Source organism: Nipponia nippon, unplaced genomic scaffold, assembly GCF_047370975.1.
Source record: "Nipponia nippon isolate SJK-2023a ecotype South Korea unplaced genomic scaffold, ASM4737097v1 scaffold_5, whole genome shotgun sequence".
Lineage (NCBI taxonomy): Eukaryota > Metazoa > Chordata > Aves > Pelecaniformes > Threskiornithidae > Nipponia > Nipponia nippon.
In genome coordinates this window covers 85,432,954-85,458,607 of record NW_028262369.1, presented here as the reverse complement: position 1 = coordinate 85,458,607, position 25,654 = coordinate 85,432,954, and the positions used below count along the sequence as shown (strand labels likewise).

Below are 25,654 nucleotides of genomic sequence, written 5' to 3'. Positions count from 1 at the left end.
CATGTGATGCACAGCTATTCAGCTGCTCAGCTTATTTACAACCATATTACCAACAGCTAATTTGATTCCAGCTAGATTGTAGAGCCAGCTGCCCTGTAAGCCAAGCAACGCTGATAAACAGCTACATTAGTCTGAAGAAATGCATTCATGTGCTTGAAATGTGTGATGAAACCATTTCAAAGCCGGTGGGCAAATGCAGGCTGTTGATAAGAAACCTGCGGAACAAGAGACGTTATCGCTTTCAGCTGATAGTGGTTGACGTACAGGAGTACCTTGTAGCAGGTGAATGAAAGCTGCAGATCTGATCACAGCATAACTCCAAATATCCTCAACGTACAGGCAACTCTTCCAATCATGTAATTCAGTGTAGTTCTATGAAAGTAAAATGTCTGATTTCTTAAGGTTTGAAACATTATCTCAACAGATTTTGATTTTTACTAGAACGCTGAGGCTGACAGGCCTGAAATTGAACTTGTACCACTTTGGAGAGGCTATTTCTTTTATTAAACTGCCCTTCAGACCAAAGTCCATACAGCAACAGTGGAAAGATTTAACTGGCAATCTGCTGCAAGTCAAACATAGTGTGAATAGTTTCATTGTCAGCTGGATTTCTTCTCTGTCTGAGTTGCATCAGTGTGGTTTTTGCCTCTTTTTGGTGTGGTGTTTGTAAGAGGTGGGTGCCACTGGTTGAACAATGTAAAAGGACCCATTCCTTGCCAAGCTTTCAGGAAGAATTGCATGACATGCACCTGCAAACCAGAATTAATTGATTTATGTTTTACCAGCTCAGATTGGGATACCTTACCATTTTAAGAACTGAGATCTGAAGGTAAATTGTCCCTAACTTACTGTCATCATCTGTAAACTGTTGAAATACATTTTGTGGTTGGTACACAAGCAATCTTACTTGTTGCTTCCAAATATTCACGGACCATGCTGGATCCTGCTGTGAGGAACAGCTACCAGTGCAGACTATCCCTGCTCCAAAGAGTTTGCAGTTAAGTTTCTGAGGGGAAAAAACACACTGGTGCAGGTGATGGAGTGCCAGAAAGTCTTCAACATCATAGGTGGCAGTTTCAGTCTACCGGGTACATAATTATTGCTAGGCTTTCTTGTAGGCAAAAAGTCATAAGGTAAAGATTAAAAAGAGGAAGAAATTGAATGCTTGCAGGCATGAAGGAGTGACATGGGAGAAAGCAATAATGTGCTTGTTTGAAAAATATAAGGCTATGGCCAGAGGAGTTTGACATTTTTGACAGGGCAAATGCCAGAGTCATGACAGGTAGATGGGTTGGAAATATGCTATGAAAAGCAAAGATAAACAGTTTGCATTTGGTGCAACAGAGGGGAAGGTAGACGGTGGCAGGGCAGAACAGTAAGTTGATAGAAGACACAGCTGGGGCAATGTTTGCATGACCACGTCAGATATATGGGACAAGAATGTGTCTCTCATGACTGAAAATGGGTATAGTTGAAATTCAAGATGTGTGAATGAAGCAAAAGTGTGCATCTCAAGATACATATAAAGAACTAGCTGGGTCTAGACATGGTCTTAATATAATCTTCCTAGAGGCAGTCAATTTTCTGCAAACCTCAAGTATCCTCCTGCTAACTCAAAATCCCTTCTGATCCTGAAAGCTCCTAAACTGTCACAGGAAGTGTGGCAATCTGCATGATCCAGATGAGAGTCCACCACTGGAAGGGTGTAGAGTCATGTCCCATTAAATAGCTATTCTGTGGTAGACAAGTTTCACCCTGAAGTCTCATCTGGTCCTGCTTCTGTTCTCCTCCTCTTCTCTAAACTTAGCTGTAAATACAAATAAAATAGTGCTAAAACCCATTGGTGTTTTCTGGGTTTCAGTAACATATGGGAAGAGTCTGAATGTTTTCTAAACAGGTTGTTTCTTTCTTGCAAAGCTTATTGCCTGATGTCCATTTCTCTGTTTAGTAGCGGTTAATCCTCCTTCACAAGCTGCCACATGTGGAATATTATCAATACCTTCCACGTCCTTTTTGGGTTTTTTTTTTGGTTTGGTGGGGTTTTTTTTCTTCCACATGGGGAAAGAGGATTTGGATTTACCTCTCATCATTCCAGCTTCCAGTGCAATTCACATCTTCTTGCTGGCTAGTCACAGCACTGATTAACAATTGTGTTTTCATCTCTGTGCTATCTGTACCTGTGAAACTCCAGAGCATGTGCTAGTGCCTTGCTGTCACAAATGCATGTGGACATGCAATTTGATGGGAAATGTAGAACTTGTGCTGACTGTCCCTGGGTACCCGTTTCACTGCCCACAGTTTGGGGAAACTAGGAGTCATGGAATAACCCTATAAGGTATTATGCCAACAGTAGGTGAGTTACATTTGTTTCTGTATGAGTTTTGTTGTCCCTTAGTTCCTCCACCTCTGTTGGGAGTAAGATCCAATTTGCAGGTATATTAGAAGGTATGTGATCTATATTGTCTACTGAAATGGTATGGATTCTTTCCTTTGAAACTAGTTTGCATACTGTTACTTGAGCTGATCTGTAGCTAAGCCAGTGCTTTGAGGATACAATCTTATTTCAAGTGTATAAAATGCATGGTTTTGCTTTTTGGTTTATCTTTTAAATGTGCTTCACACAGCTTGCATTTGAATAGGTTGGAAGATTAGCTCACCTGAAGCCTTTTTAGTGATAGATACTTTCCCTGTTTCTACAGTGAGGTGGGTAGCCTACTGATCCATCAGGTATTGGAGTAGTCTGATATAATCCAGATGGATAGGAGAGGATGCTTTATGTAATCACGTGTGTGGACCATAGCAAAATAGATAATAATGTAATGTTTGTTTTCTGTTTTCCTCTTTTAGATAGAAACACTGATGTTAGTACACAGCTTGGGAAAAAGGCCTGGATGGGATTCAGCTCATCTATTTTTTGCTGTCTGATACTGTGACATGTAATCTAAGATAGTGATCTGCTCCCTCTCTATATATAACAGTGTGAGCTATTTTCAGAACTTGGCTGATCTCACTGTGAGATAGGGTGTCCATGGTAAGTTCATGGACCACCTCTGAAACATACCAGTGTCTGTCATCTATAGAGGGAGGCTGTCTTAGCTTAGACATGCAGTAGACAACTGAAGCTAGATCAGAATTATAGGTGTATATAGATAGAGAAATGGAGGGGGAGGAATTACAGGTGTGTATATATATACAAAATATTTTTAATTGAAAGGTCATAGTTTAAAACCTGCATAGTCATCTCTCTCATACTATTAATTCTCCTTGTAATTATCATGTGATAGTGAAAGCAGTAGACCAGTGTAAAATGGCCCTGAGATACAGAATGGTGTAACTTTATTGCACGGTAATGATTAGTAATCTCCTATTTCTATGAGTTATGTTAGTCCCTTAGAAAGCCTCATCTTCCCCTTCTGTATTTCTATTATTTTTATACGTGATAGTTTTCAGATGGCCTTTAGTCTTGGGTGTATTTTTTTATTCCAAAGAGTGCTGAACATTGATATAGAAAATGATGAGAAATATAAAATAATGGTTTTATTCTTCATGTTCTGGGGATGTCATGTCCCAAAGCTTTGCAAGGTGATAATTAACAGAATGTAATTTAATTCTGGATATTTGCTTTGGTGTGTGATCTATCTTGCACATACAGGCATGTGTCTTATTGGGCTAGGTAATTGCTGGAGGAAAAATCCATCCAATAATAGAAATGTCATATAGTCGTTGATATGACATAAACTTAACATAACTTCAGGCTTTGAAAACGTATTTTTTAATATTAATATGCTTACTGCATATATCATTTTTGATCTGAAAAGCTTAATATAGCTTCAGCCAGATCATTAGCAGTACTGGAGCTGCATCTTAAAGTGCCAGCCATGGATTTGGTAATTCTCCCATATTCCAAGGTAGGGAGATTTGTACACAGTTTGCTGGCTTGGGAAATGAAGTTCAGAGTTTCAGTCTGCCAGCTGTCTAACAGTGAGTCTGGTCATGTAATTTGCATGTCCTGAGTAGCCAGTTTTCTTGTCTGAGATTCTTGGAATAGGTTTTTTCCATGTGTACTGAAACATGTTGGTGTTCTTTGACTAAACAAAACACATTTAATATTCATATCAAGCCATCAGTACCGTACTTGATGTTCCTGCATATTTTTGTTCACACCATGCTTCTGGCATATGAATTTTCATTGTTTATTTTGTAATAAGTTACTGTCTTATTAATGCTTTCCCTTCAGTTCATGTATCTGTAAATTGTACATCTGCATTTCTCAGTGGTGTTCATTTAAAAAAAGTTTTTCCCTTTGCCTGGCATTTCCTTATAAATAACACAGAGAATATTCCACTTTGGGACTTTACTGCAGAATAGAGTATTTGAGGGACTAACTCAGTCCCTTTTGAAGCCTGCCTGTGTCAGATGTGACCATCACCACAGGGACGCCAGTACTTTCAAGAGCAAGGCTCAAATACCATGCTTTGCACAGTGTCCTTCAAGTCTTTGATTTCTCCTTTCCCTCCAACACTGCTCTTAAAATGGTGTAGGTCTCCCTGACTGCTTTCTTGCAGCAGCAGAACTTGCAGGTCAACCTGCACCAGCACCGGGCAGGGGCCGCTGGGGTATGTGACTGACACAGCCGCCTTCAATCCTCAGCAGGGAAGTGACAGGGGAGGACGGGCTGACATGACCTTTCGTACCTCGGCCAGGGGTAGCCTTAGCTTGGATGGTAGAAAACTGTCTAATCCCCAAGTGTAATGGAAGGATCCCTCCTGAACATCCATTTAGGTGACATTGTGGTAAAAGTAATTTTAAAGCTGTCTATGGAAATAACGCATTCTTTATCAGATGAGTAACTACAAATTTTAAAAAGAAAAAATAAGCCATCTGTCATCCAGGTACATCACAGCAGAGACCGCATTAGTCTGTCAACAGCAGAGCTGTCAAAATCCAGTTTTTGAGAGTACAGATTTCATTTTCTGGCATTTAACAATACAATTGTATTATAAGGGTGAGAATGATGATCATTCCCAGAGTTCATTGCCTGTACTAATCCTTCTGCTGTTGGAATGAGAAGAGAAGAAGAAACCTCCCATTGCATATTGCTTTATTTGTTATTTAGAAAAACCCTTGATTGAACACTCATTACTCCGAGTCTGTAAGAACAAATCTGTCAGGCCTGAGGTATACAAGCAGAGGGTGGAACAGTCATCTTCAATCTGCCTCCAGGAGCTCTGAGCATTTTGGTGAGAATGCTTAATTCGGTCTGTGTTGGCACTTGTGCGTTTCAATTTGTCCAACGTCGGTCCAGGGCTAGTTGCAGATCCTGACAGAATCCCCAGATCTTACTGGCCTTTCCAGTCTAACCAGTACATAAGTTTTCACCTCAGAACACAATTATTATTATTATTATTATTATTATTATTATTATTATTATTATTATTATTATTATTATTAGGTTTATTACTACTCTTTGCATCTAAGGTGCAAAGAATTAGAAAGCAATGAAATGGTCCCAAATGATCTGGCAATAAGTATTCTTTCTACAGTTTTTCGTGACTGTGCAATTGTTAGAGGTGGTAAAAGCAACATGCATCTTGCTGCTACGTTTTAGCTGGGGAGTGGACAGTGTCAGCACCTCTCAATGAAATCAAGAATTAAAGTTCTTTAGGTCTCTTTAATGTATTTTATTTATTATATCACCATAAAATGTTATCTCCCTCTGAGAAATTGAAAATTATCAGCTACTTTTATTAGATTATGAGAATCCAATCTAGAAACAGCAATACTACAGGATTCATTTTGGTAATCATAACTAGTACAGCTCAAATTCTGAATCTCCAGCTCAGAGTATTTGCAATGAAATATGTGCAATCAGTTTCCAAAGTAATTGGAAGTACAGTAGGAAAGAAATATTGGAAATTTTAAGGTTAACTTTTAATTAATTTTATTTTTTGAGGAAAGTTATCTTGGTGTCCATTAAATTTGAAAAGGACAGAGTCCTCTAATAAAAAATACCAACCAAACAAATTGCTTTTGATTTGGAGTTTGCGCTCTTGGTTGTGTCTATGCCAGTAACGTACTGCTGAGTGGAGGGGAGAGAGGTTTAGCTTGCCTGGTCTCCCAGTAGTAAAACTGAAGTCTGGGTATCACTGTAACCTTTGCATTGAGTCCAACAGCCAGCACTATTTTAAATATGGGTAAAGTGTGCATCTTACTGGGTCAATAACAAGTTCATTCATCCATTGAAGAGAGGGGGCTTTAAATATATTGCTCCCTGGGGATTTTTTGCAGAAGTTCGAGTCTTTGCACGAAGAACAGTCTTTTTTCTTTTAGCTGAAATAGAACTGGAGGTGAAAAATGAAATTAAAGTGGTCTGAGAGAAAGGAGAGGTTTTATAAGTTAGGAACATAGGGGCAAAGGAAACAGAGTTGTTAAGTACTCAGGAAAACTGAGGCCAGCTAAAGGCTTCTGCCAGGGAGCTCCACAATGAAACAGTAAGCATGTGCTTAGTAAAGGCTATCATGGAGACTGTAGGTGAACTGGTTAGGGCAAAAGGAAGATTGGAAGCCAAATGTCAATACAGTAACAGATAGTCAGTGAAAAACTGAATAAAAAGATATTTTATTGAAAATGATGGAAGTTTGACCTTGCAAAATGTTTGTGCTCAGCCATGTGCTGTTAAAGGTTTCAGCTACTGCAGGGATACAATCTCTTCTGGTTTAAGGACCATAATTAAAACAGTTGGATTAATAGGTTCAAGATACTTCAGTGAGCTGAACAGTGATGAAATTGCTCATATTTAAAACTTGCCAGGCTCTTGCAGCATATTGAATCAAGGCTGAAATTTCAATTGCAGAGCCAAGCTAAGAGGGACCCCAGTCCTGTTGGACCTGACTGCAGGGCGCAGAGAGCTACTGCATGTGCTCTCGCTGACCAGCTGTAAGGGTCTTGGTGCAGGAATTAGAAAATGAAATTCTGTAGTTGATTTTACACAAAAGGTCAAAATAGATTATTATAATGATATTAAAATCTCTTAATGCCTTTCTGGCAGTGAAGTCTGAATCGTGGATCTATAGCTTCAACCTTGGTCAATCAAAGTGCATATTTATAGTTTTGCTAGGATGGTTCTGTAGGGATGTAGTGTTTGTGGCTTGAAAAAATGTTTCAGATCCATAAATTTGATTTTTGAGCTTATGAATCTTTATATCCCAGGAGATATAAGAGAACATGTAGAACTGGGTGATGTTGATCTGACTGGGGATAAAGTGTTTATTTTATAAATGCTGATCAAAATTTGACAAACCATTTCTTAAGCACCTGGGAAGATGAGAAGTGAGAACTGAAGGAAAAGATGGCCATATGATCAGTGAATAAAGCAGTGTTCAAAATGAATGCTCTGACGGGATGAGCTGTTGATCTGAAAAGCTAGTTTAATTTGAGATACTTAAGGCTGAAAGAGATACCTGAGGGAGAAATTGGGTTTATGTGTTTCACAGAGGATTATAAGGGGTTGTGAGATAGATATCTTGAACTCTGTCAGTATTGTGCATGCCTGAACACCATCAGCACGGCTCATCCTGGCAGAAAGGCAAGAGCACATATAGTACTTAGGGAAGCACTCTTGGTATGAAGAATGGGGCTCTCAGGCTGCATCAGTTTCAGTAGCTAGCTCTGGGAGGATTTTAAATTTCTTTGTGAAACACAGCAGTAGCCTTTAAAAAAATTCCTTAAAGAGCACTGCAACAATGTCAGCACAGGGTCCAATATTATAGCTTGTAAGTGATTCTGGGGAAAAAAAAAAAAGGGGGCAATAAAAGACATCCAGTCTCTTTGTGACCAAGTAAAACAGATATGTCCGATGTCCAGTTTCCCTTACTAAATCTGGGACCTTGGAGTCAAGCTGTTTCTTGTTTTGTCTTCCTGGAATAGCCACTGTTACCAGCAATAGCCCACCAGCCAAAGTCTGCCCCTGTGACACCTTTTACACTTTGGTTTTTGCCTTGTGCTGTAGTTGCTTTTACCTGCCATAGCTGACTGTGAGGTCCAAGCCATACTTGCAGGGGGGTAGCATGGGTTCCTGTGCACTGCTGGCATCTCTTTCCATTGAACACTAGCGTAATGCAACTCCTTGAAGCAAACAGCTTCATCCCGACTGCCTGTGGGAACTCAGTGGCAGGAACTGCAGTACTATTGCTGCATGGCAGTGCAGCGCGTTCCCAAAAGGGCCTGAGGAAACGCAGCAGGGGTTGAAAGTCATAAACTGTGATTTTCAGTGGTTCTGGCTCAGTGACACAAATGTTGCTGGAAACTATCATTTTATCTTCAGTGGCTGATGTAAGTCAAAATTAGTCCAAAAAAGGTGTGAGAGGGTTAGAGAAGGAAAACCGATCTTGCTTCTTTGAGACAAAAGACAACCTAGAAGTTTCTTTTTTTAAATTATTTTTTCAAAAAGTGCTTGATTAAGCATTTTAATCAGAAAACAAGTTTTGCATGAGCAGCCTATAAAGAACATATTTTTGTTGTTTTGGTCCCATTTTGGTGAACATTTTAAAATTTGAAAACAAACTTGAAGGAGTGAAAGTATAAACACTATTAAAATGCTTCACAGAAAGGAATAAAATAACTTTTTTTGTGGTTTTGTTTTCATTTAAATTTAAAAATAATGCTTGAAAATTGTTGATGGGTTCTACTCTGAATGAACTGATGAATACCTCTCATTTATTAAAAGGGTATAAATACTGCAAATGTTGTTGGACATTAAAACGTATGCATTTGTCAACAGTTCCATAATTACACTTGGTGCTTGCTTTTTAAAAGTGAGGCCCTATTACATGCAGAAATGGTTGGCGACTCTTTAATGACAACTACGATAATGGTTTCCTACTGTTCCCAAAATGATCACATCTTCCTCTACATCAGAAAAGTCTGGCACAAAACGGAACATAAATCTGAAGGCAGTTTTCAAAGTTAAGGCTCTGGGGTCTTAACAGTCACAGGTGACTGTTCTTCTGTTTTTTACTTTTGTATGATATTTCCGATTGCATAAAGAAAAGAATGCAAAGAGATATTGTCTTTCATTGAGTCATAGAGACAGCTTTGAGTTGTTGTCTCTGGAATAATAGGGCCTTTTTCAGCAAATGGAATTGCATAACTTTATTCTGAAACAAGCGATCGGCTTGGGCTGCAAAGACGAGCAGAGCTTGGAATGGATGGTGCACTTGAAATGTCTGTGGAGGCATCTGCCAGTGACTGGAAAACAAATACCATTTTCTCCTTGATGCATTATACACCACAAAATAGCAAAAAAGAGAACTAAAAGCAATGGCCCATCCAGTCTAGAAGTATGCAGTACCAAATGCTTAAGATCCAGGCATATGAAACGTTCAGCATGTAGCTACAAAATAAACTGTCCACCAAAACAACTTTTCTTTAAGTCATGATAGTTAGAATATGTTTTATGTGCTAGATCTTGAGGTTTATAGCCTTTTCCCACTTCTTCTGCTACTCCCTAGTATTTACTGCTGGAATTCTTGTATAACCAAAAGGAAAACATACCAGGATGGATTTTCTTCTGGCAGACATAACTGTAGTTTCACTGAAGCTTGTGCATCCTTTCAGATTTATACCAGCTGAGCACCCCTAGCCTGATTTCTGGCTCTATACAGCCTTTTTTTCCCAAAGTTTCAGTGACAAAGGGGCCATCCAAACATGAGTAGATGATCTCTGTTTGCATCTGCCCACGTTATTAATGGCTGTATCTTCACATCTTTCCTGATTAATTTGAAAAAATTATATCTGGCCTCCAGCCAAAATGACAGTCAAGAAGAAGCAAAAGTTTGTGATGAAAAATGAGTTTCTAGCTGTGCCAGTTTACTGACAGCATACTAGTTTTATGTCTCTACCCCTTGCACCATTCTTTGTCTTCAAAGATACTCAGCAAACAATTGAGGGGAAGCAACTGGCATATTCCCTAATGAGACAAGATAAAGAGTCCTGTAATGATGATGACAGCAAATTCACTAAGTGAACTGCAGTTTGAGAACTTTGCAAATTGATCAAACCATGATTCCTTGATTGCTTACTTAATCGCCTGTTACGGTCTCTCTCCTGACCCTCCATATCCCAGTTGCTTTTGTCAGCACTTTGGTGACTGAGGGACTTTCTGTTAGCCCCTCAGGTTGTCAATAGTGGAAGAATAGGTTCTGGTTTGGGGATTTTATTTTATTTGCATTTAATATGTACTCTTAGCCAGCTATTAGAGGGGGAACTTAGAGATCTTCTGGACTCCTACAGTGCTTTCTATATCAGGCTAATGACTGTCAGGAAGAAGCTTTCTTTTCTGTTTATTATAGGACGGATACTAATTAAAGCACTGTCTCACCAGGTGCTGAGTACCTTAAGCAGCTTCTTAACTCCAGGAAGGGTAATGCTGTGCATATTTAGCACTTAGTGATGTTCTGCCTGCTAAAGATGTCTGGTCAGGAGAGAAATGTACAAGGGAAAAGCATATTTTGATGAGTGGTACAAGTGATTGACTGGTGACACTCTTAATTCATAGCCAGTTTGGGATTGGAGCCCCTAGAACTGTGATTCTATTTTGTTGGCAGAAGTGAAGAAATGTCCAAATTTCATTAAAATCTGAGTGATAAATGATCTTATAGCATTCTTCAGAATAATAGTCAGACAAGGCTACTTCAGGCTGGCCATTTAAACCTTTCTGAAATTTGTTTCATTAGAGAAACTACTCTCAGGGAATGAGGGGAAAGGATGGATGTGAATCCATGCATGCACAGGAATGAGGAACTATTCCTGCGGGTGCAGAGCAATTGCTGCCTTCTGCAGGAGAGGCTGGGACTGCATTTCAGAAATGATGCAGAAATGCACTCAGTCTGCAAACCTCCTTGAGTTCTTTCCAGGCACTGGGAACTTCGCAGTTGTATTTACAACCTCAACACAGCAGATATTGTGCCATATCAAGTTTAACTGTACTGCTCTTCTGCCTGAAGAGTGAGGGGCTTGGAAAAAAGATTTGCAGTGGCTAACAAATGGGTTATTCACAAATTCCCCTAAGTATCTCCCAATCTGTACAAGTCCAGTGTTTGCTGCATAATGATGTATGAATGTGCCAATAGTAGCTAAATGTGCTCTTAAAATTAAGAGGTAAGAAAATGATAGATATGACCTCACAGCAGCCAAAGATGATGTCCAAATATACTGGACACACATATGTACGCACACAGAACTGTGTGTTCTGCTACTGGTAGCACTCAAAAGCTTACTTAAAGATTAGGGGTAATTCTGTTTGCTTGCATTTCTGTTACTGTGTCTTCCAAATAACTCTGTCTCATAGGAATAAAAAAGGAAGTCTTGATCTATCTGTTAAGTAAATCTGTGGGTTTTATTGTATTTACTGACAATTAGTTGAGCAATCATAAACTATTACAGAGAATAACCTTGTCAGTATAATCAGGTAAGTGTTTAAGTAGGTCGAAAAAAAAAATCAATCCTCCTGCAAAGAAATATAAGGTTACTGTTGTTCAAGATCCAGGATCACACATGTGACTTTTTGATACCTCATAACTGTCTCTCTGGAGAGGTTTCGTCTTTGCCCCATGTGAAGTTACAATATCTTGCCTGAAAACATGCCTCAAATACAAATACTCCCTCAAACCTGTGGGAGTTTTTCCTCCTGTTCTTACTCTTGGTGACCTGCTATGCTTGGTTTGTTAACCACTTGGCATTTTCATGGGCACTAATCCTCCAAAAGAAGAATATTGACAAGCAGAGAGGAAGAGTGGGTTGTATAAAAAAAGGCCTAAAGCACAAAATTGTCACCCAGGATGGAGACCATTGAGCTTTTCTGCTAAGGAACAACGGCTTGTTTTCACTTGTGCAGTAGACACTGGTAGGGGCTTATAGTTACCTGTTAATAATACCCTTTAGGGAAGCTGAAGACTGGCAAAAATACATGTCTTCTGTATTGACAAGGCTTGAGTGCATACTTAGGTAGAGTAAATCATGTACATGTGTGTATGTATGTCTTTGAAATATCATTATGTGGATGCATATATGTATCACTCCAAAACTAGATGGTGGCATGTTTGAAAGTTCATATCCATTTACTTAAGTATTTACATAGTTTAATCCACAGTAAGGCCAATACCCATATCTTTAAAGCCAGAATACGTTAAGTTCAAGGAAGCAGTTAAATACGCGCCTAATTTCAAACACGGACTCAGGTCCAAATGCAGTAAACTCTTTCACATGCTAATGGGCAGTGAACCAACAGTTTATGTTATGACAGTGATTAAAGCAGTGCTCATGTATAAAACACGTCTGTCTGTTTTCTCCTTGTTTATGTGATACAATCTCTCTCTTTTTAAGCTATCTATGAACAATCTTGTGAGGCTTACCGACACCAAGGAAAGACGTCAGGTTTCTTCTACATTGATTCTGATGGAAGTGGACCACTTGGACCACTCCGTGTTTTTTGCAATATAACAGGTAATGACCTACCCTTGTCTTTGGTGCCTCTAATGTTATTGGCATGTCTTTCATTGTGCTACTAAGAAGACCCCACAATCATAGGTGCCTCAGTATCATAGGTGCCTCAGTAGTGGGAAAAAGAAGAGAACTTGGTAGTAGCTGAGGGATGACTCTGATGTGTTTCCTTAAATAGGACCCATGTAAAACTGATTTTTAAACTTTAAGCTTGAAGGACTCACCTTGTACTGTTGCTAAGTGGTATTTACAATGGTATTTGAACCTTTTAAAGGGCACTGCTGATATATTTTTCATAATATCATAAATTATAATGAGGTTTTTGTATTTTTTACCGAAGATGTAGAAACTTAGAATTCAAACCTGCTTTTGTAACTGTGAATGGTTTCTCTGCTTCACTAGAACACTAGAGCTGGGAATGATTATTAAACTCCTTGTACTGAGCTAGCTGTAAACCCTTCCAGTCTGACTTAAGCAGGAATACCACCCCTCATATGAGTGTGCTGCCTTTGATGTCCCAAAGAATAGAAACCTTGATCGTCCTGGGTATCTGTATGGAGGAGAAGACGTGATGCTCTTAGGAGGAGAGACACCCAAGAGACAGGTAGTAGAGCAAGAGTCTGGCAAGGTGATCTGTTGGTTAAGACTTCTCAACCTTACAGTTCTGTAGTTTTAAAATAAAAAGTGTTTCAAATTAATATACCTGTCTGGCAAATTATCCCCTTAAATGGGTCCTATTTTCTATATAGGACTGTCATGCAAGGGTATAAGAAAAGGTTACATAGCCCATATTGTGGTTTGGGGTAGATGGTAGAGCATCCTTTCTGCTTTTTATTTTTGAAATGGAGAGAAAATTTCCTAGACTGTCTCCTGTTCGGCATTTTTTGCTTCCTGTGGCCAGGTGTGGATGAAAGAATATTTTATAACCCCTTCTAAATTGCTAATTCTGGTTGAGCTACTTTGCCACTTATCACCTCCACACTCAGTCCTGAAAACTAAGGACTCAGGATATTCATATTTTATCCTTAATCTCCTTGTACTTAAAGTGTCTCAAATTAAATTTTCATTTTGACTTAATTGGGCAATCATTATGTTAATTAAATGCACACCAGTTAATTATTAAGTATGTTTTTTTATTCAAGTGTAACAAATATTTAATAAGATGTGTCTCCTTCACTGTTGTTGAATCTCGTAAGAATTGAAACAGAGTTTCACCTTTCTGTCTGAATATCGTTCCTTGATCTCCAGTATGGGAAATGTGCTCATTTTTATTATTTATCATATAAATATGTGTGATGAAAACATTGTCAGTGCTTTTTATCTCTGCTGAAGAAGTAGGATTTTTGACAAACTCCTTGCAGAAAGCATCTGCTTTCCTCAAACAAATTTTATCTGGCAGAAATCCAGAAGGCATATACCTGATTTTCTCTCTATCTGTAATGAACTTGCTGACATTCTTATTTTATTTTGGTTACAAGAAAAGTGGAAGTGGGGAAAACTGACAGAACCTCCTAGCCTGGAAAACTTTTTCACATTTCTTCTTTTCCCCTAGATGTCTCATTTGAGGCAGGGGAAGGTCATTTGTCACAGGCATCTCTATTGTTCCTATTGCATAAAAGAGGACTGAGGCACAGAAAGAAATTACTATTTTACAATTGTATAGAGAGTTTGAGGTACAACTGGATTATGCTGCTGTATCACCTAAATATGGTTTGGGTACCTTAATCACAAGAGCTTCTTTTGTCTCTGGGAACATACCTTATTGTTATGCTGATAAAAATTGTAAACAGTAATGGATTAAGTGCAAAGTATGGGAAAAAATAATTCAACTTTATTTACACAGGGATGGATTCTGAATTTGTTACTCTTTTCAGGTAATGCTTCTGCATAGTTTTCTGAAAGTACCAATATTCAGGGAAAGTAAAAGAATGAAATTCTATGCTGTTATATTAGGAACATACAAGGAACAAAGACAAAAAAAGTCAACATTATTGTTCAGTGACATAAATCCATACCACACCTCCTGTGAATGGAAAAATGTAGATGATCAGAAGTGTGGATGGCTTCCATCTATGGGGAGACTAAACGAATTAAAAAGATGATGGAGGGAACTGTCACAGGAAAGCATGGAGATCATATGTGGCATAGAGAAAGCAAATAGGGATTGATTCTTTTTCATCATAGAAGAGCTAAGGGAAAGTAAAATTATTAGATAGCAGGATTTGGGTTATTTTTGTTTGTTTGTTTTCTTTTTCCTGATGCAATTAATAATTCAACTTGAAACTGATTACCACAGGACATCACAGAGGCCAATGTATCAACAGAGGGGAAAAAAAAACCCACAGGCTGGAAAAAGCCCCAGTCTTCTGTGACAGATTCAGAAGGTGCAATTAAACGTGGAGGTTTAGTTGCAGCTCCCAGCTCAGGCAGCTGTGAGGCAAAGATCACTGGAAAATGGGAATGAGTTTCAGGAAAACCTTTTGCCTTCCCTTGCTTCCCTGGGTATCTGTTCACCCTCAAAGGCAGAGGCGGGCTCCTGGGCTAAATGAAGCTTTGCTTTTACTCAGGCTAGCAGTTCTTTTTGTATACAGTTCAAGAGTACGTAACTTTTTTAAACCCAAAATGTGTTCAGGTTGAAGAATTTGGAGGTGGAATGGAAAACCTGGGGAAATTACTCATTTAGTGCTTTTAAAAGTAGAGGTACAGTGAGCTAATGACTTCTGGGACTTAGTGCCTTGAATCTGTGAAGGATGAATTCAAAGAAGGAACCAGATCATCAGAAATGAGCAGCATCATTGCATTTAGAGAACAGTGGTGTTCCTTAACGTTCATTTCCATTTGTTTAAAATTCTTTCTAAGTTTTACCTGTTTAATTGAACAGATAGGGATCTTATTTGTAGCCAGTTATTAACCAGGGCAGATTAACAACAGCTTTCTCACATACTGGTGTCTGGTCATAGGCATCCAATATGTGATGTGGATATGGGAAGTATCAACATTACAAGTTAATTTATTCTGTCTGTGGTCCCAGAGATTTCTCTGCAGCCTGTCAACTTTAACAGTCTACTGCTGAATAAAAATTCTGAAGAAAGCAGAAAATTGCAATCATGTGTGTTGAGAGGGAATTGGACAATCATACAAAGACAAAGAGGGAGAGAAAAATAAGGGAAGGAAAATTTTGCAGGGGGGAAAAAGTATTAAAAAATATAAAGCCAATTTTCAGCATGGCAAGAAATTTAAGAGTAGAGTGTCACAGGATATCTGCTGATACCAGACTGGATAAGTGTATTTATTCATTGTCTGGAGAAGTGGCTGAAAAAGCAAGGTGACAAAAATTGTAGATGACATGCTATTATTTAAGTTGGTCAAGAAGAGAGAAGAGTATGTGAAGCACTTTAGAAGGATCTTATCTTGAAGGCTGTTTATTTCTAGTAAAAGTAAAATATGTTGTTGAAATAGGAGGTTGTCAGGAACAGTAATGTACCTAATTAAAGACCTAGAAAGATGTCTGTACAAAGAGAGGTTAAAAGTGACTAATCCAGGGCTATTTAGATTTGGAAGACCCAAAGTGAATGGGCCTCGCTGAGAGAAGGGATGTTCATTTGCATTTTCTTACAATAGGGATAAAGAGAGTTCAATGACAGGGAAAGACAACAAACTCAAAACTAGATTAAAAAAAAAAAGAGACAGCATCTTATTAACATAATGTTTTCTTCACCTTATACACCCATTACACATGCAAAACAAAGTCACTTTCATTGGGAAATTCATCAATTATAACAAACAGTGAGGAATCCACACTAAATATGTGTGTTCGAGGGAAGAGAACCACACATATGCACCCAAATGATGATCATATGTAGATGGATGCTATAAGTGGCACCATGAGGATTTGTGTGGGTCTATGCAGGGATTATTAATTTGGGGTGGTTGCATTCAGCAGCACGGAAACATAGCTATTCTGTTTCCAGGGCCATCTGCATGGGAATGTGAACTAGCTCTGCTCGCTTTACCTGGGTTCTCCCATCATTCATGGTGCTCTACACCCACATTTTTTTGCATAAAGTACACAGAAGATGTATCGTGTCATGCTTTGGGCTAATGAACAACCACCAGCGCTGGGAAAGAAATTTTCCCTGTAGGCTGATTGTTTGATAATTAGCCTAGTTGAATTAATCTTCACTTTCCACTGAAGTGACTGATAACAATCAATGCAGAAAATGGCTAATGGACCCTCTGAACCTCTGGTCTGGCAGTCTTTCTGTCACTGTGAGGCTTATTCTTTTTCTCTTGTTTCTCAGAAATCTATTGATCTGTATTGAGTACTACTTAAATGCTAATAATCATATTCTCCAGCGCAAAATTTATAGACATGCAATCTACATCCATGTACTTATTTTGCTGCCCTGTATGGAAAGTGTTTGTAATGACTTTTACTCATCTCCTCCAGAGTAAATTTTTACCCTTGATATCTGAAAGATTTGCTTACAATACACACGAGTCATTCTGTCACCGTTCTTCTTTACTCATGCTGTTTTACTGTATGCAGACCCTGGGCTATCAAATCAATAGTGCTTAAGAAATTGCCATGACAAGATCAATGGTTAATTTTGTCTTGGCTAGATATTTGTCCAGTCCTCAAATAGCTTGGGTTCTGTTTTTGTTTTTGTTTTCCTTTTTTCCTCCAGGGGTGCAGATTGGGGAAAGATGAGTCCTTATCCCAGCTCTTGTTGCTAGTCCAAGATCTGTTTTTTGAAACTGCCGTGGTGAAAAAATCATTAACAAACAAAAATATATCTCTCCTTGTTGATCATCTCTGTTTTGCAGTCTCCTCTTGAAATACAAATATTGCCTATTTTTTGGATGCAAGAAGAGTAAAGCTTTATTTTCTCTATCTCAGAAAACTGTATAGAAACTGTGTTTAAATCTCAGACAAAGTAAGGGAGTCTAAAAAGATGTGAAGGAGATTGCCAAAGTTATACTTAGCAATTTTTTATAAATTGCCTCTAGACTTTTTTTTTTTTTATTCAGCTAACAATGATACAGATTTTATTCTTCCATATAGTACATATTCCATGGCATGTAAGGAGGGTTGAATTCAGGAGGATACAAGTTGTGTTTGTAGCTGACGTGTCTAAATACGTTAAGTGTCTGAGTAGTCCCACTTACAGTATGATACTTTTGACAGCTATTTGAGGAAAATACTGTAGCAGTTCAGCTTTACTCACTTTTCCGTGAACAAGGAGCAGACTGGAGTAACAAAGAGATGGACTACTAAAGAGCAGAGCTGGCTAGACCTCAGTCTTTGCAGTAGGGATCCCCATTGATGTTCCCAACATAACTGTGGAACTGGTGGTATTACTGTCCACAGCATCCACCTTTCCCTTTGTTTCCACACAAGAATCTCAGTTCATCTGCTTATATAATTTATTAATTCATTTTCCATAAGAAATCATCTCCTTTTACTTTGTATAGCAAGTACACTGATACAGAACACCATGTGATTGAACCCTTGTTACAGTTCCTGTGGACCTGGCAGACTCTCACATGGAAAGGAGGGCTGCCACCAGTTAGGCTGAGGCAATAACAGAGAGGAGGAGGAGGTCATGCCCTTAATTCTCGTTTTGTTACCTGCAGCTACATTATTGTGGGATAAGAACTTAAATGGTGAAACTCCCTGAGATTCTCAGAATGAGCTAGATAAGATTTTACAGCTTTGAACTTCTTAAGGAAGTTTTTGTAGTGCCTTTTTTGTTTGTTGTTTGCCTTTTTTTTTTAATGAGTGTACCTTGCAGCTTACTGTCTGTAATTGTGATTGACTTTATCACTAGAGAAAACAACGAATGAGAATCCTTTACAAATTAACTACTGTTTAGATTAAAGACAGATTAAAGATTTACACTTTATCCCTTCAAACACTGCAGATCTTTTGGCACACTATAGTTCTGACAATGTATACATTTCTGTTTTGAATTTTCATGAAGTATTCCAGAACTTTATAAAATGAAAAACCTTTAGTGCTTATATTATGTCAAAGGCATTGTGCTGTCAAAAGCTGCCTTGCTGTTTTCAGCGAAATTATTGTGTTTCTGATGAGCATCACAGCAGATGTCCCGTAGGCCTTCTTCACTGTCACACTTTCAGGAGGCCCCAAGGACATTTTAGTACAGAATAACGTAACAGTAGATATTTTCCTCTAGTCTTTACCTTTTAACCAAGGGTTACTGCAACTTAGTCACTCCCCTGCCACGTTTGCAGTGCTCAGAAGTTAGAGGGAGGCTGTGGCTGTCTAAAAGTCACTCCAGCTGTCTCAGTTACAAGGGGTGGATCCATTTAGCCCAGACATGGGTGTCTAGTGCCACGTTGGAAACCTGCAAATGTCTTGCCCAGCCTCCTGGTGCTGCATCAGAAGAATGGCAGGTCTCCTGTGGGCTCCACTTCTTGTCTGCCAGGCTCATGCAGATGTCTGAGCCATCACAAGGCACATGAAACGGCAGAAGAGTGATTATGTTGAGTTTCTCAAAACTCACCTTAGATAAAGAAGACTGAGTCAGAGAGGACTGAACTGTTGTCACAAGTGCAGCGAGTGTGAGCACAGTGGAGAAGTGTCCATTTTGCACTAAGAAGTAGTTCAGTGACTGCCTCTTCAATATTTTGAGAGGAATATTTCTCACTGCTTGTTGTAGATACCCTGTATTAGAGGAAATATGGAAATGGAGGATCATCAAGAAGTAGGATGGCAGGATAATGGTTTGCTATCTCTGGGCTTCAGCACAACGTGGGGGATGAGGGTGCAAGGGGTCGCAGAAGAGGTGTCTCATAGTCATCCAGCAGAGCCACCTGGTATGGTCAGTCTGCTGACAGAGACACCTTGAACTGTGGGCTCAGAGTGAGCAAACTTCGTGCCTAGGGTGTAAGAGAGTTGGGAACCCAGCTCTTCCCTCTCTGCCAGGGCTGGGGCGGCATGTCTGTGGAGCCAGGGGTGTGGGTGCCTTCCCAGTGCCAGCTACTGACTGCCAGGAAGGATTTACAGACAGGGAACGGTTCCAGGCGTGGGCATCCCTGAGGAGTGCACACCAGCAGGTGCAGTCTGCCAGTACCATTGGAGAGTGGGCTTGCATGCAGGACTGGGGGGTGGACCCCCCCCAAATTGTTTCCATGGAAATGCATTGCAGTGCTTCTGCGCTGGCTGGAAGTGGCTGAATCAGAAACTAGGAGGGGGCTGATGAGCACATAACAAGCTGCAAAAGCACATATTGCTGGGTCAGCCAGCAGAAAAAAAAAATCAATAGATTAAAAAAAAATAAAAAATGTGTGGGTTCCATAGGAGGCTCAGAAAACACCTCTTTGGAGTCAGTGAATTAAAGCTGTTTGTGATAAGAAATTATCTTTTCATATTCTTTGAGGGGTGTATGTTAGAGCGGCTGGGTTAAACTGTCACTGCAGCTTAAAACAGTACAGTGTTCAAGGAGGAGAGTTTGTCTTTTGTGTGGTTACTCCTGTAGTTATAGGTACAGCTTTCAGGACAACATTTGGCGTTCAATGTAGAGCACCATGAAACAAATGCATCATATGAGCTCTCAGAGCAATTTTTCTCTCTCTCATGTAGCATTTACCGTATGTTTGGCTTGTTGGCAATTTAATCAGTCTGAATAATCTTGTTTTGTGACAAACCTCTTAAATCACAAAGGAGTGATGCTGTTTGTATGGGTGAAATGTGCTCCACAGAGATATTTCAAGTTGAAGAATAAAAATGAGAATTAGACAATACAGAACTCATTGAAAGCCAGTTTTCCAGCTGCTCTAATTTCCCACAATTTAATTTGTGCGCCGTCAAAAGCAACTTGGAGGCTTCCAGCAAGATGATAGAACTATGGGTGAGGCTAAACAGAGGGTCTAAAGTGAGCTGAATGCATTGCAGTCCCATGCTGTAAAAACATCTCCTAGGACCAAATACAGGCAGCATAATATCCTAGTAAATTGGACCATTAAATAAAACTGCAAAGTCATAAAGCTGTAGCATTACCCGAAATTAAACCATTGTCACCTTTGAATTATGAAACAATTTAACAAGCATTTAGGAAATCTGCTTTTCAAGGCTGCATTTAACTATTCCAGGTTATACAGTAGAAGATGTGGCTGCACTCTCCTACTGGGTTTTAAATGACTTTCAGCTTGTGTGTGTTTTGAAATTTTACCAAGCTGAGAAAGTAATAAAATAAGAAAGTGGAATAATAGAAGGTAAAAATAAACAGTGACCTTTGCCTGGAGAACAGCTTTTTCATTCTCATTGCAAATTCACAAGTGCGGGGAGAGCTCATTAAATTGAGTAAACAGGAAAAAAACATATAGTATGGACAGATGTAAAAAGATAATGATAACTTCTTTGTTGAAATAAAGGAAAAGAGAGCCTTATCTGCCAAGTTTGACAGTTTCCAGATATGGAAATGGCTAGAAGGAGCTAGTGGCCCTCAGCTTGGTTTGCATCTATGATTACAGTGTCACTGCCTAAAAATATAATGAAAACAAACCCAAAAAGAATAAAGATTTAAAAAAAAAAAACCACAATTGTGATATTGTGAAATAGGAAAAGTATTTGAAGCTTCATTTTCAAAAGCCATAGGCATGATCCGTGCAGAGGTATGCCTCTGCAAAGGCATATGCAAATCATGGAGCTAAGTTGCAGACAGCTGTTGCACTGCTTCCTAGCTGTAGTGAACTGTGTGTATGTCCAGATTGCAGCTGTGTGTCTTACATAGGTCCTGAAGCATGCCTGAAATGTAAGCTCCCAGATTGTTGTCAGTAGGCTTTAGAGTACACACTCATCAAGCTATAAGGGTATAATTCCTTGACTTCATTCTGAGGCAGGCAGCTGTATTCTGGGAGCAGCCCTAGCTAAACTTGTGCATGTGAATTTGAGAAAATAGTATGATAATTTTCTAAATGCTGCAGGGTTTGAGGTGGAGAAAATGGTGCTTGAATAAAGCCCAAGAGTTGATGTGAATGGTGAGGGTCTTCAGAAGAAAGGTTGGGATTATTTTTGTGTGGTTTTCTGATCTACGGAAGCAGATGTACATGGTCTTGCTATTGTCTTGGAATGGTTCAAGAATTTACTGCCCTCCAGCTCTTATTTACTTCTCCCTCAGTCAGCTGAGACGCAGGAGGGAGCAGTGTTGGCTCTCCCACTCTGTCCAAAGCAAACTAAAGTTTAAATTGTTTTCAGGCTCATTTGCTGCATGTAAACCAAGGGGTGTCCTTTGAAAGAAAGAACTTTCTATGTTTTTTTTACTGTGATGTGAATGTAATCCCTTATTCTTCTAGCAGGTGATGTGTGACTTTGTGCACGTTACCTAGCCCCTCTATGCCTCATGTCCTTTCTAAAATGGAAGTACTTATTCTTTCCCTGGGAAGCAGGAAGAAACGTGGCTGAGATGGCTGAATACATCTTTCTTCCTCGTCTAATGTTGTTGTCACCAGCTCTTTTGTCTTGCATCTATGGTGTGTTGGGCCACCCTTCTAATATGGAGACTTCCTTTCAGACTCTCTTTCATTGCTTTTTTTTTTGTTTGGTTAAAAATAAAGAAGGTAGCAGAAGATGTGTTTCTCTGTGCTCTTTCTACACCAACTGTGCACAGGGAAAAGAAACAAACTTTTGAATGGCAGTAGCTTTTGCCATCCCAGAGGTATGCTTGCTGGTGGCTGTGACTTTCCTTTCACTAGACCAGTGAGCCAAATGTATACATTTTTTGAGAAGCTGTACTGATGGTTACCTTTATTTCAAAGATGGGGCATAGAGGGAGTCTTTGAAGTGACCAGCAAAGCACAGATCTGATCTGTAAAAGTAATAAGCGTAACAGATCAGGCATGCGTAGATTAGGAAAACGTCTGAAATATAACTCCAGAATTCTTCCCTTCTGCTATTACTTTTTTTAACTTTCTGTTCTGATGTACTTGCTGAATCACAATTACTTTGAGCACAAAAAGAAACTTGATTTGTTTTTCCTTTCCCTTTGCAAACTAGAGGATGGAAAATCTGCAGTTAGCTTCTCATTTCTAAAAGATCCTGTGGAGAAAAGCAGTTCTTGAATGTCAAAGTTCAGATCTCAAAGGGACAGCTGAGTGCAGCTGTAATGATAACAAGACCATTGAAAATTAATGAACAATCATAGAGTAAAATAAGAGAAAGACCTGTTTCATTGTCTGTCAAACACACTTGTTAATGAGTGCTTGCCCCTAACAGTATGTTTGCTGATGTTTTGTCCAACCTCATTTCAAACATGTCAATTAATTACATTTCCAACACTTCTTAGGAAGACTGTTTTATGCTATGCTACTTTTAACAAATTTTTCTTAGTAATCCTTCATTGCTTCTAAATTACTAGATCTTGATGCTTTTGGCTTTTCAAGTACACCCACAGCACCTTTGCTGGTGTACAAGTACACAGCCTGGAAAGCACAGTAGTGTTAACCACTGAAACTCTAGTGTTAGGCTGTTGTACTTCCTGAGCAACACTGTAGCCACTATTGTGAGCACTGATTTTATTGCAATTTCTCAAAATTATATTAATAATTCTCAGTAGGGACCTGGAATTCCAGCAACCAGTTCGTTCCATCATCTCTTGGTTTTACATCTTGCTTACAGTATCAGTAACTTGATGTTTGTCTTTTTAGTAGATTTTTCAGTGAAGGCAGGGGTTAAACTTCTACCAAATTCAGTGAGAGGAAAGTTAGCTCACCCTCAACTGCTTCTGAAAAATCTACTCTGTTCACGTCAATCCTTGAGAGAACAAAAGAAAAAACAGAGAGACTCTGGCTGATAAGAATCACTACTTTCAGATGTACAAGATGTGTGTTATGAAGTCATTGAATTATATTGTGTTGGAAGCAATATATTGTGCAGGACTGTGCAGGGTATTGTGCTACAGTGTTGCCTGTGATTACAAGCACTGGGGCAAGTTTTACAAGCAATACATTTGTAATATTTCTTGTGATTTTAATCTAACTTTCATGTATCACACATTGCAGCAGTGTTTCATTGAGCTCCAAGTCAAAGGATCCACAAGCAGCATCCCAAACTCAACAAGAACCACAGAATTATAGATCTATGAGCAAACTCTTTCTGTCTACCATCACAGAAATGATGAGAGTGTTGTGAGTGAATGTATGGTTTGCTGAGCATAAACTGTCCTTACAGTTAATGCCATGCATTACTGGGATCTTGGAACAGACCTCTTTAAATAGCCTCCAGATGGTTGTTGTTACTTGCCTGTCATCTGAATGCCTCCATAATGACAATCCATTCATTTGAGTGTCTTTGCACAGATAGTCCATTTAGGATTTTTATACACCTATTAGAGTTCTATTGTAGTAATCTGTGGGATATTTGTAGCTCAATGAAAAATACTTCCAACTGCAATGCATTGCAGTGGCCACAAAGCTACTGGGCTTGTCATGCCAGTGTATTGGGAAGTAACCGGAAAGCTCATGCTCTGCAAGAACTCAGGCCAGGTAATCTGGTAAAACCATCTGAATACTTAAATGCACAGGTTTTGAGATTAGTTTAGAAAAGAATCTGGTTCAGTGTTACCCAGGGTTTCCTTGTTGAAGCATGAATAACAAAATAGAAATCTCTTGTCTAGATCTTACCTCTTCTTCTGTAACTGTCTGTAGGTTTCTGCAAGTGAGATTGAAATCTTCTCTCATCAAATGATTAGAATTTGCTTCCTTAAATTTTTACCCTGTCAGTATCTTGTATCCTCCCTGGGCAAGCAGGGTCTTTGATAAAGAGGGAATTTACTGGATGTGACTCTTGATAACATCATGGAGCACGTGCAGAGCTCAGTCCTGTGAATCCTTATTAAAGAGTTTCCCTTTTACTCTGGGTCAGCTCAGTAGATTGGCTGTTCAGGCTGTCCTTGTTATCTTGCCCATTGCTATCTCACCAGAACCAGCTGGGAAACAGCCTGCCTGCTAAGCTAATTGCGATGTTCTCATTATTTGCAATGTTCTCGTTATCATGCCAACCTCAGTGATGGTCATGAGCTAGGTTGTTATGGTGAAGGTTGTGCTTAAGCCTAGATTCTGCTTTCTGTCACATAAGAAATCCCTTGCTCTGCCAGTAAATGCAATGAAGGTGGTGAGAATGGGCTCCCCAGCATGGAAAAGCATTAACTTTTAACTTACAGTTAACTACAGATGCCAAGTCATATATTGTTCTGTACATCCAAGGAGGGCATCACTCAGCTTATACGTAGAAAAATCTGACAACTGAGTAAAATGAGTGATCTGACTTCTAGCTGGGCAGTAAGAACATACTCTTAGTTTTAGCTTTCTGGCAAGAGTTTGTGGTTTCTGTTTGTGGTGAGTTTACGTGAGCTCATCAGCTACAGTTCTCCGCTACCATTTGTTGTTGTAATAGTGTGGGCTGTGCTCCCAGACACAGCTGTGTTTGCAAAAGATGAGTGTTACCACCCTGAGCCATATCATTATGTCTTTTCTCTCAGGGCCAAAGCCAGCTGAAAGGTATCTAATTTTCTTCAGATACCTGGTAATAGAAGATGCTGAAGATCTCCTGTGGTTCCCAAGCAGCTTGTAGTTTCTCTCTTGCTCAGCAGGCTCTGGAGTGTTTGCTCAAGCTGGTTCAGGGAGAAACAGCTCTGTGGGCTACACTGACCTGTAACAGGTCTATCATCACAGAGTGACCGTTTTGGAGCCCAGAGTCCTGCTGACCCTCTCTCCAACTCAGTTTAAATTGGTTTTTTATTCCCTGCTTGTTCTAAGTTTTTTGCTGTTAACTTCACATTCAATCCTTTTTCATTTAACAGAAGATAAGATCTGGACTGCAGTGCAGCACAACAACACAGGGTTAACCAGAGTTCAAGGAGCTGATCCAGAGAAGCCATACACCATGTCCTTCAACTACAACAGCAGTGCAGAGCAGCTTGAAGCTGTGATAAACAGCGCAGAGTACTGTGAACAGGAGGCAGCCTACCACTGCAAAAAGTCACGTCTCCTGAACACCCCGAGTAAGTGCCACAATCCCAAATCTTTCCTTGTTAACTCTTATTGATATGCAGCAGATACAGGCCACACTGCGACTGAGGAGGAAAAAACCAGAAAGAATAGTAGCAATACAGAACAGGGTGAAAAGCCTTTT

General features: G+C 39.4%; 1 protein-coding gene across 6 annotated transcripts in view; it reads left to right on the top strand.

Moving 5' to 3' along the window:
• Positions 1-25,654, top strand: part of CNTNAP5 (contactin associated protein family member 5) — a 298,841-nt gene that overhangs the window by 179,379 nt on the left and 93,808 nt on the right. For 5 of the 6 annotated variants that reach the window (XR_015698843.1, XM_087732311.1, XM_087732310.1 and 2 more), the window contains 2 exons: positions 12,382-12,501; positions 25,323-25,523. Coding sequence is in view for 5 of the 6 variants with exons in the window: in XM_087732311.1 (XP_087588437.1) it covers positions 12,382-12,501; positions 25,323-25,523 (321 nt within the window). In the remaining variant the exon portion in view is untranslated. The remainder of the gene's footprint in view (positions 1-12,381; positions 12,502-25,322; positions 25,524-25,654) is intronic. The other variant, XM_087732313.1, reaches the window with a different exon arrangement.